General features: G+C 39.9%; 2 protein-coding genes across 2 annotated transcripts; both read left to right on the top strand.

Moving 5' to 3' along the window:
* Positions 1 to 1,682: 1,682 nt before the first annotated feature.
* Positions 1,683 to 5,772, top strand: EAE98_006536 (uncharacterized protein; the record flags this gene model as incomplete). Its single annotated transcript, XM_038954159.1, has 3 exons — positions 1,683 to 2,661; positions 2,709 to 3,799; positions 3,850 to 5,772. The coding sequence occupies 3 exons, from the start codon at positions 1,683 to 1,685 to the stop codon at positions 5,770 to 5,772; spliced, it is 3,993 nt and encodes a 1,330-aa protein (XP_038809404.1).
* A 2,450-nt stretch (positions 5,773 to 8,222) lies between these two features.
* On the top strand, positions 8,223 to 10,428 carry EAE98_006535 (uncharacterized protein; the record flags this gene model as incomplete). The annotated part of the gene is made up of 8 exons (XM_038954158.1): positions 8,223 to 8,264; positions 8,334 to 8,435; positions 8,511 to 8,525; positions 8,579 to 9,278; positions 9,334 to 9,422; positions 9,487 to 10,036; positions 10,097 to 10,141; positions 10,211 to 10,428. The coding sequence occupies 8 exons, from the start codon at positions 8,223 to 8,225 to the stop codon at positions 10,426 to 10,428; spliced, it is 1,761 nt and encodes a 586-aa protein (XP_038809403.1).
* Between the last annotated feature and the right edge of the window lie 755 nt (positions 10,429 to 11,183).

Raw genomic sequence — 11,183 nt, 5'->3', positions numbered from 1 at the left:
AATGTATACCCCCGATCACGGCAAGAGAAGTAGTTTATTGGAGCTTCAGAGCATTGGGGACCTTGATACTGGGGTCTAGTCGCAAAAATATTGACATTGGAGATCGTCTCGACATACTTGACTCGGTCTCAAGTTCTTGATGATCCACCCCAAGATCTCATTAGTCAATGACGGTGATCTAGCTGAGTGAAGATAACAGGAATGGACATCAGCATCATCGCGCAGTAGCCGTATGGGATGAGGGTTGTGGAGGGCAACAGGTTAAGTGCGGGTTACAACGGGTATCCACGAAGGTATTAGGCTATAAGGAAGCGTCAACATTGAAAGTCAACGCTAATTTGTAAGACATTCTTACTATAATCCAAGCTTGATTATTATCTGATCTGATCTGATAATCGCTCAGAGTCAGATCCATCGAACATGTCGAACAACTTGGAAATAATGCCGGTGTGGCACTTGAGCTTGTACTACCGTATAAACGCTAAGCCCTACTAACCTTTTTCCAGGTTAGGGAATTTAATCAAGAGCAGCTTTCTATTTGAAGGCTCATACAATTGGCTTGATACCGTTGAAAGTGGAAGGAAAATTTTAATTCAAAGTGGAGAAAAGGTCCACTATAATTTCGAAAGCTATATCGATCGAGTACCAGTCTATGTCCATACTTTTGTTAGTGAGTTGGTACGTATGTGTACAGCCTTGGCTATCTTTTCAAGGAACCTTAAAGTACGGGGTAGAATGTACATGAGAGATAGACCCTCAATATTAAGATTGCTCTTGAGCTCCATTATAACACCGGTCCCGAATCAGTAAATTGATGCTTGATTGAAGTCTGTCGGGATCTGTCTAAAAGCTGACCTTATACTTATCGACAGATACGAGTAGTCATGAAGAGTTTTTGCTATTCATGATCCTGCAAAGTGGATGTTGTAATTGACGTTTTCATCGGGTAAACTACTTTATGCATATACCTGTTTGTCATTTAGCATTGAAAGCTAGCAGAAGCTTGATCGTTACTACCGGGGATGGCTTTGGACTATACCTCTTTTGGATAAGGCCCACTTTTAGTGCTCTTAGCTTTTCTATAATCTTATCAGATCATCTCGTCTAACCCATCAGATGCCACCACGGATGTCGGTTCCCAGTTTTAATTACCTGCTAAAAGTTTTCATTACTCAATATACTTTCCTTGGTGTATCCATCATAATGCCACTTGTTACACGAATCTTATCAGATCATCTAATCAGATTAAATACATGACTCCGAACAGTGATGTGATTTTGTTCTTCTCCTCCAAATTCGTTAGAGGGGTAACTAGTATACGAACTCTGTGGAGTCATTAGCTCTAACCCATGTTTTCCACGACATCATTCATCTCATCCACGGAGCAAACCGTTTCTGACATTAATGGATAGGGGTCGAATTGAACTTAGTCGCGTTTCCATTTTCTCTCAAATGTACATGCCAATGCTTTGCACTCCGATTTTCGTGCCCAATTTTGTGAATGAGTTTTTGTTATGTAAATTCCAAGAACCCTTCTCCATTACCAGGGTGCCACTCTCGGGCGGATTATAGACAAAAAATTCATCGCTTGTCAAAGCAGAGACTTTTTCGTTGATTCAAGTGCATGGTGTTGTATCTTCGACATTCGAGTTCTGTAACAATCATTCATCTTGATTGCAGTCATGTCAAAACTTTCGGCACTGAAAGATCGAATCGTCGGTCTGCCCTCCAAGGTTTCGGGTGCCGAAAAGCAAAGCGGACAATACTTACGTCTATTACTCTCAAGTGATCCAGAGCCGCTCGATTATGTTCTTCTTGTGGTTGGATTCATCACCTCGATCGCTTCTGGGGTTCCATTCCCCCTACTGGGTATCTTATTTGGGCAACTGGTAGACGACCTCAATTCAACATCTTGTAGTACTTCCTCGACTAGTTCAACGTCACTTACAGATAGCGTTGTGACCAAAGTGTTGGATGTCATTTACGTGACCATCGCGAATTTCTGTTTGATCTATATTCATACTGGATGTTGGAGTCTTCTCGGTGAGCGTCTTGTTAGACGCCTGCGGATGAGATATCTAGATGTCCTTCTACGTCAAGAAGTCGCATTTTTCGATACATTGCCATCTGGTGAAGTAGCCTCCCGCCTCGATGTCGATCTTCAAACCATTCAAACAGGAACTTCTGAGAAAGTCGGAATCTTCATTGCCAGTATCTCCTACTTTGTCGCCTCATACATCGTTTCTTTCATCAAGAGCGCAAAACTGGCAGGTATGCTCATATCTTTGGTTCCAGCCTATCTTTTGATGGCATTGGTGGGAGGACACTTCACTCAAAAGTATGCAAGCCGAATGTCAGACCATGTGGCAGCAGCGACAGCTATCGCTTCCGCGGGACTATCTAATATGTCTTTGGTCCAAGCTATGGGTGCCAGTTCTCGCTTGGAAGCTGTATATGCTCGCCACATTGGTGCGGCACAAAGAGAGGGAATCATGAAAGCTATTGTCGCGTCCGTCCAGCTTGGTTGTTTGTACTTCATTGCTTACTCTGCCAATGCTCTTGCTTTCTGGCAAGGAAGTAGAGAAATTGCTGCCTCTGTTGACAGTGGTTCCGGAACCACAGTAGGAGCTGTATACACCGTTATCTTCCTCCTTGTTGACTGTAAGTTATTCACAACCATTGTTTAGACTCGTACTAACAACATGCAGCATCTTTCATTGTCAGTCAAATCGCTCCTTTCATGCAAATATTTGCCGCAGCTAGTAGCGCATTCATCAAGTTGGTCGCGACCATCAATAAGCCCTCCTTGATCGATGGAACAACTATAACGGAAGGCCAAACCTTCACTACAATCCCAGGAGATCTTGAATTCAAAGATGTGGAGTTTGCATACCCATCGCGACCTGAGGTGGTGGTTCTTAAGTCATTCAGCTTGAGAATCCCAACCAACAAACACACCGCACTTGTCGGTCTCTCTGGTAGCGGAAAGTCCACTGTCGCAGCTTTAGTCCAACGTCTTTACGACCCTATTCGCGGTGATGTTTTCATTGGTGAACACAACATGAAGACCATCAATGTCAAGTGTGCGAGAAGTTTCATTGGAACTGTCGCTCAAAATTCGACGCTTCTCGATCGATCAATTCTCGAAAACATCGCCTATGGTTTAGTCAATTCACCACTTCCAGAACATATTGAGCTCAGAGAGACGCTATTAGACTCAAGCTTACCAGATCTTGCTCACGCTATCCGTGAAGGTGCCAATCCTGAAGAGGCCCTCGCCGCTAGTTCAGCCAACGTTCAAACAATTGTTAGACTTGTGAGAGAAGCAGCGACTGAAGCTGATGCTCTTGGATTTATTGATCGATTGCAATACGGCATGTCTACAGAAGCTGGTCCTGGAGGCAATCGACTCAGTGGTGGTCAAAAACAACGTGTTGCATTAGCCCGTGCTATTGTTCGCCGCCCATCTATCTTACTCCTCGACGAAGCTACCGCATCTCTGGATTCGGCCAGTGAGCATTTAATTCAAATGGCATTGGAACGAGTTAGTGAAGGAAGAACCACCATCTCTATTGCCCACAGGCTGTCAACAATCAAGAACGCAGATAACATTGTGGTCATGAGTCAGGGTGAGATTCTTGAGCAGGGCACATACACTGATTTACTTGCTCGAGACGGCGCTTTTGCAAACCTTGTCCGACTTCAGACACTTGCTTCTTCTGACGAACCAATATCTGAGATTCAAACCGAGGATGCCAATGAAGATGAAGAGTATTTGCAAGAAAAGATTGATAATACTGTAAGTAACTCGCTCACATAGAGTTTCATAATTCAAACTAATCGACATAGGAATTCGCAAAGGTCAAGTCATTGGACAATACCGGCAAATCTACGCCAGTTGCTGAAAACAGCGATTCTGGCGAAACACTCGCGCCCAAGAATGATAAGACTGCAACTAAAGGCCGATCATTCCTCTCTACGTTCTTCGGTATTATGTCGATGGCTAGACCTCATTTACTATTTGTTTTCTTGGGCATTGCCGGCGCTGTTGTAGTTGGTGGCTCATATTCTGGAGAAGCTGTAATTTTCGGCCATACAGTCAGCAGTTTAAGTCCATGTCTCAGCCCAGCCAGCATCCGTAGTAACGGAAGTTTGTATGGATTGTTGTTCTTCGTTTTGGCTTTGGCTGAATTTTTCGCCAACGTCATCAGCGCATCTTCTTTCGGTCGTGTTTCTGAGAAGCTCCTATATCGTGTCCGTGTTTTGGCGCTCAAGTCTCTTTTCGCACAAGACATTCAATGGCATGAATCTGAAAATAGAAGCCCTGGTATACTTATTTCTTATATCAGCGCTGATGCAAACGCATTGAGTGGTATTACTGGAACCCTTCTCGGAGTTGTGCTGTCGATTATCGTTTCCATGGTCTCTGGAATCATCCTCGCACACGCCGTTGCGTGGAGAATCGCCGTTGTATTGCTTGCCACTATCCCCGTCCTACTTTCATCTGGTTTCTTGAGATTGAAAATTCTCGCAAAGTTCCACGAAAGGCACGCAAAGGCTTTCTCTAACTCCGTCGCTATTGCTACCGAGGCTGTTTCGGCCATCAAGACCGTTGCAATCTTTTCACTCGAAGAAGAAACTGTCCAGGTTTTCAATAGATCGCTGAAAGCTCCTTATACTGCAACACTAAAGACAATTGCATATGGAAATTTCTGGCTCGCCATGGCTTACAGTATGAGTAACTTCGTCTACGCACTAGCATATTGGTGGGGAGCACGAAATGTTGCAGAAGGACGTTACAACCAACAGCAATTCTTCACAGTCCTACCTGCTCTTCTGTTCAGTGCCCAACTATGTGGACAAATGTTCTCCCTCGCTCCTGATATTTCTAAAGCCGGCGTATCCGCTGCACGAGTTCTTGATTTGATAGATATCGGTCCTGAGAATCTCTTCGAATCTAAGAACAGCCGAGCAACAAATGATCCAGAAGCGTCTCAAGGAATGATTGAGAAACAACCCATCAGATCAGGTGGTCTTGCTGTACGCTTCAACAAAGTTCGTTTCTCCTACCCCGCTCGTCCAGATATCGAAGTTCTCAAAGGTCTCACCATCAACATTACTCCCGGTACATTCTGCGCGCTTGTTGGTCGTTCTGGAGCCGGAAAATCAACCATCATTGCCCTCCTTGAGCGTTTCTACTCTCCAGCATCTGGCAGTGTTGAAATTGACGGTCAAGACATTTCAAAGATTGACGGCGTCGCGTTCCGCGATGACATTGCACTCGTTCCCCAGGAAAGTGTTCTTTTTGACGGCACCGTCCGCTTCAATCTCGAACTTGGCGCTCGTGTCGGACATACCCCAACCATGGAAGAGATCGAATCTGCATGCAAATTGGCGAACATCCACGATACCATTGTTTCTCTTCCCGAGGGATACGAAACCCCTTGTGGTTCCAATGGTGGACAATTTTCAGGCGGTCAATTACAACGTCTCTCTATTGCTCGTGCATTACTCAGAAAGCCACGCTTACTACTTCTTGATGAGTCGACTTCGGCTCTTGATGCTGAGTCTGAGAAGTTGTTTGAGGAGGCTCTGGAAAAGACGGCAAAGGGCGTTACTGTCATCGCCATTGCGCATAGATTGAGAACCATCAAGAAGGCGTCGACGATTTTCGCAATTGACGGCGGTATCTGCGTGGACCAAGGAAGTCACGACGAATTGGTGGCCCGAAATGAAGAGTATAGAGCCAATGCTGCCTTCCAGACATTGTGAGTTAATTCAGTGGTGGCGGGGGAAACCAAAAGGAAAAAAACTCGGATAGAATGGATAGAAGCGTTTTGCACATTCACGATGTTTTTACTTTCGACGACCCCACACCAAAATAATTTGGATTTTTCGTAACCGATATCCCTACATCTTACACAACCCTGTATCTTGCACACTTTTATTTCTTTTCACATCAATATTCTAAATTCAATTTATAATCAACCAATCATTAAATTTTTTCAAAATTTATAAAATAAATATAATAATATATACTCTCTACTATAAATCAATTAAAATATCAAATATATTAATATGTAAATCTAAATCTTAATTTTAAAAATCATTACATAAAATTCTTTATATCGATTTATTTAATATTACAAATGAAAAAGAATATTTATTTCTTTAAAAAATATAAATTCTAATATATTCTAATATATATAATTAAGAAAAGTAGTTTTTTTTATTAAAAATTCGAAATTATACCAATATATAATTCGAATTTTTTGAATTAATCTTTTTTATAATAGAAATCAATTATAAATCAATGATTTTATAATATTTTTAGAAGGTTTTAACTATGTTTTGATATTTATATAATAACTTTGATTAAAAAGTATAAATAGTTATTTTTTATATTATAATATAGATATAATTATTTATAAGGAAAATACTAATAAATAAAATATAAGATAATATAATATTTGAATGATATTTTTAAATTTTTTTATTCTTGATATAATTTTCTAGATATATAATCATTATTTATATTAACATTCAATAAAATAACTTATGATATCAGTTTATAATCGAATTTAATATTCAAAATTACTAGAAATATTATAAAGTTTGAAGATTTTTTTTAATATAAATTCTTTTAAAAATTGGAAAAGTAATTTATTAAATTTTTTTGAAAAACTATATTAAACTATTTATTCAAACACTGTAATGAATATATTTTATTATATTGTTTTTTCTCTTTATTAATTTTTAATCAAATTAGATATTATTTCTAATTAAAACTTTATTATTATATAATTTTAATTATCATTATATTATATACTTTCTATTATATAAGTATTTCGATTTCTAAATAAAATTCAAATAATTATTTTCGATTATTAAATTTTATTAAAATATATAGCGATATTTTAAAAACAATTTTTCAATTACTTTTATCTTTTAAAAAATCATGTATATTTTTCAAAACTTTTATAAAACTTGAATTTCAATATTTTTTGAAATTTTAAACTTTATCTCAATAACATTCATATAAAATAATTCAATAAATTATTCCAAAATCTTATAAACAAGTTCTAATATAAACTTTTCTTAAATTATCAGTATTTAAAATTGATATTGTTTTAAATCAATCAATATTTTATTTGATATCTTAAATCTTCCAAAATTTTACTATTATATAAAAATAATTTCAAAGTTCTTATAAATAATTTCGAAATAATTATAATAATATTTCGATTTATAATCCATTTTTGTTTTGATAAATAAAAGTGTGCAAGATATAGGGTTGTGCAAGATGTAGGGATATCGGTTACTCTATCTGTAACGATTATACTTCGATACTTCGACCATGTTTTGGAATGAAGAGAAGATTTCCTGTACCTATCGACTTTAGCATACTGTACATACATACATTTAATTACCAATCTTAGACAACATTTACTTCACTTACGATAATAAGTCAAGATATATGGTTGCTTGTCTTCAATGCCCCTTGCTTGAATGTTGATTGCAAACCAACATATCTTCTGCCATACGAATGCAAAGTCGTAATATAATAATGCTCTTTCTAATCATGCTTCCATCATACAATCGGGGACAGCATTAATCACAAGGTCGGTCAGTTGATGACTCAACAATTTGAATGGAATCCTAGGTACCTAGGGACTGAAAGCCTTCTAAGCCAAGAAGCCAACGTACCCTGAAACTACCCCGCAAACACGAAATTGTGCCATGCGGTACACCAGTATGAGCGGAACGAGAAGTAGCGGGATAAGGGCAAGTGGTGGAATGAATGGCTGGATGGAACAAATACACCGATTGAGCTATTGTTTCCAATATTGCGAAGTAATTGAATCTTGTTCCTAGAATCGAGTCTATCTATCTGAACCGTCTCAGACTACTTTGCTAGACAGATATGTAATAATTGAATCAAGTAAATTACATAAGACTATCTCTACATGTGACTAATTCAAAGAAACCGTAGAGTTCACCATCTACAAATAAGGAAGGTTGACGCTATGAAGTACCCCGGATCTAACTGTTTTGGTAAGCCGAAACTACCCCTCTCATAACCTAGCTTCCCGAGCTTCTCTAGCTTATTATCATCATCCATCCCGCATATCTGTTTGTACTTCCAAACTTCTTGAGACACCAAATACACATCACCCTTTTTTCCAGATCATCACAACACCAAGAAGATCAAGATATTAAACATGGTTACTGCTTCGTACGCCTTCTTTGAGGCCCTTGTTGAGGTAACCAACCAACCTTATCTTATCATCCCAAAACTTCACATGTAAACAGATAATCTAACAATTGATTAGGCGGGGGTAACTCATTGCTTCGTTAACTTAGGATCAGATCATCCTTCTATTTTAGAAGCTTTGATTACACTGAAAAAGGAGAATAAGGGTCCAGAAGTCATAGTAAGTTTCCAAACATATCAATTGATCAATCTCTTGATTACATTTCCATGATTATAAACTAACAACGCTTTCCAGACATGTCCAAACGAAGTATGCACACAAATACTCTTCCCACTTTTGAAATATACTCATATCTTCCATAGATGGTAGCCCTCTCCATGGCCGATGGATATGCCCGTCTAACCGGTAAACCTCAATGTGTAATCGTACACGTCGATGTAGGAACCCAAGGATTGGGAGCTGCGGTTCACAATGCCTCATGCGGACGGGCACCCGTTCTTATATTTGCCGGTCTATCCCCCTATACAATTGAAGGAGAAATGCGCGGATCACGAACGGAATATATCCATTGGATACAAGATGTACCCAACCAAGCCGAGATTGTCAGGCAATATTGTCGATACTCAATGGAGATTAAGACGGGGAAGAATATTAAACAGATGGTCAATAGGGCTCTTCAGTGGGCTACTAGTGCTCCTGCTGGACCAGTCTATTTGTATTCAGCAAGAGAAGTCATGGAAGAGGAAATTGATGATTATGACTTAGTTCAGGAACATTGGAATGCAGTAGAGCCAGCTGCACTTTCTGAGAGTTCAGTTGCTACGATTTCTGAAGCATTAGTCAATGCAAAGGAGCCATTGATTATTACTGGCTATAGTGGTCGAAATCATAAGTCAGTAGGAGCTCTGGTTGAACTGGCGGACACCGTCAAAGGTCTTCGTGTTTTGGATACCGGTGGGAGTGATATGTGCTTTCCAGCTGATCATCGTGCTTGGTTGGGATTGAGATATGGCAGTGACAAGGCCATTGAAACTGCCGACGTCATTGTTGTCATTGACTGCGGTACATACTCAACCTTTCAACAATGATATATGGAGACTAACATACTTTCATGCAGATGTACCCTGGGTTAACACTTTGTGTCATCCTTCAAAATCAGCTAAGATATTCCATATCGATGTTGACCCACTCAAACAACAAATGCCAGTAAGTCCTCCCAGTTTTATCTATGCGAACATCTTTCATGAAGATTAACACTAACCAATTTTAGGTATTTTATCTCGCCGCACTTTCTCGTTACAGAGCGGATAGTTACACATCCATAAGCCAACTCACAAAATACATCAAAAATGCTAGTGACTTCGCCAACACACTCTCCTCCTCACCATACACCGAGCGCTGGGAAGCTCTCGCTACAGATCACACCAAACGCCTTGAAACTATTAACGCTGCTTCATCAAAAGTTTTCGAAGATGATTCTTTTGGCACTGGTTACCTCTGTCAACAATTACGTAAGATCGTACCTGCTGACACAATCTTCGCTATCGAAGCCGTAACCAACACCGTATTCGTAGCAGATAACATTCAAGCTACTCTCCCCGGTTCTTGGATCAACTGTGGAGGAGGAGGCTTAGGATGGTCTGGTGGTGGAGCTTTAGGTATTAAATTAGCATCTGAGATTGAGAATGGGAAAGGAAAGGGGAAGTTTGTCGTCCAGATTGTTGGAGATGGAACATTCTTATTCTCGGTTCCAGGAAGTGTTTATTGGATCTGTCAAAGATATGGTATTCCTGTTCTAACTATTGTTTTGAATAACAAGGGTATGTTTTTCTTGATGGAGTATTTGGAAATTCTGATTGCAGTTACTAACGATGGCACAGGTTGGCACGCACCAAAACGATCTCTCATGCTAGTTCATCCAGATGGTATGTTTTTCTCCTTCTACTTCTCACAATCAAACTCTCGTTCGTGACACATCTCTAACAAAATATCAGGTATTGGATCCAAAGCCACAAACGAAGAATTGAACATTTCTTTCGCACCACAAGTTCCAGATTACGCGGGTATCGCTCGAGCCGCATCTGGAAACAGTGTAATGGCCGAAAAGATTTCGAAAGCTAGTGAGATCGAGAAGGTCTTACTGAAGGCTGTGGAATGTGTTAAGGGAGGCACGACGGCGGTTATCGATGCCGTTGTTGTGCCTGGTTGTTAGGGGGGTGCATAGCTGGCGATTGAATATGCATATGGCGATTCGGAGGAGGGAAATTTGATGATTTACAGGCTTTTATAGGATTTTTCAAAGGTAGATTAGATATGCGTGCATCATCGTAGGGGGTTTATTGATGAAATTATGGCATTTGTTACAACATTCATGGAAGTGATGTTGTGTTATGGTGAATACGCTTTTGAAAGACAGAAACGAGATTACGCGAAATTGGAGGGAGTGAATCATTCAGGATGGATAGATTTCTTTTGGAATATCTAATTACTCGGGTGACGGGAAACTTTGATCTGAGGTTTGAGAGTTGGATATCTAGGTAGTAGGGATGATAATGATAGTGAATCAATTAATTCATGTAGGTAGGCGAAGTGAAGAATAGGTCATTATTAGTGTGAGAGGAGATGGGATGAGAGGAGAGTTGATAGGAGGAGAATTAATGAGAGGAGAGTTAATAAGAAATAAAAGTAAATAAGAACTAGAGTTTATAAAATGAGATGAGAGGGAATTAATTTATCCCCGCAGATGCGAGATGAGCCCGATAGAATAAGACTACGACATCCGCCATACGACATAACCATAACCCATAAACCATACCACACTAAACCATAAACCCTCCCCCCTCCCCCTCCCCTCCCCTAAAAAATCCCCTCCCCCATCCACCTACCCCAAAAAGCCCCGTCCCGCGATCCTAATCACTCATAACTCATTCTCTACCTACCTCGTCTCTCCGATACGGTACTCGGTAG

Source organism: Botrytis deweyae, assembly GCF_014898535.1.
Source record: "Botrytis deweyae strain B1 chromosome Unknown BDEW_014, whole genome shotgun sequence".
Classification (NCBI taxonomy): domain Eukaryota; kingdom Fungi; phylum Ascomycota; class Leotiomycetes; order Helotiales; family Sclerotiniaceae; genus Botrytis; species Botrytis deweyae.
The sequence above is the reverse complement of the archived record's forward strand: the minus strand, read 5'-3'. Positions and strand labels throughout refer to the sequence as shown.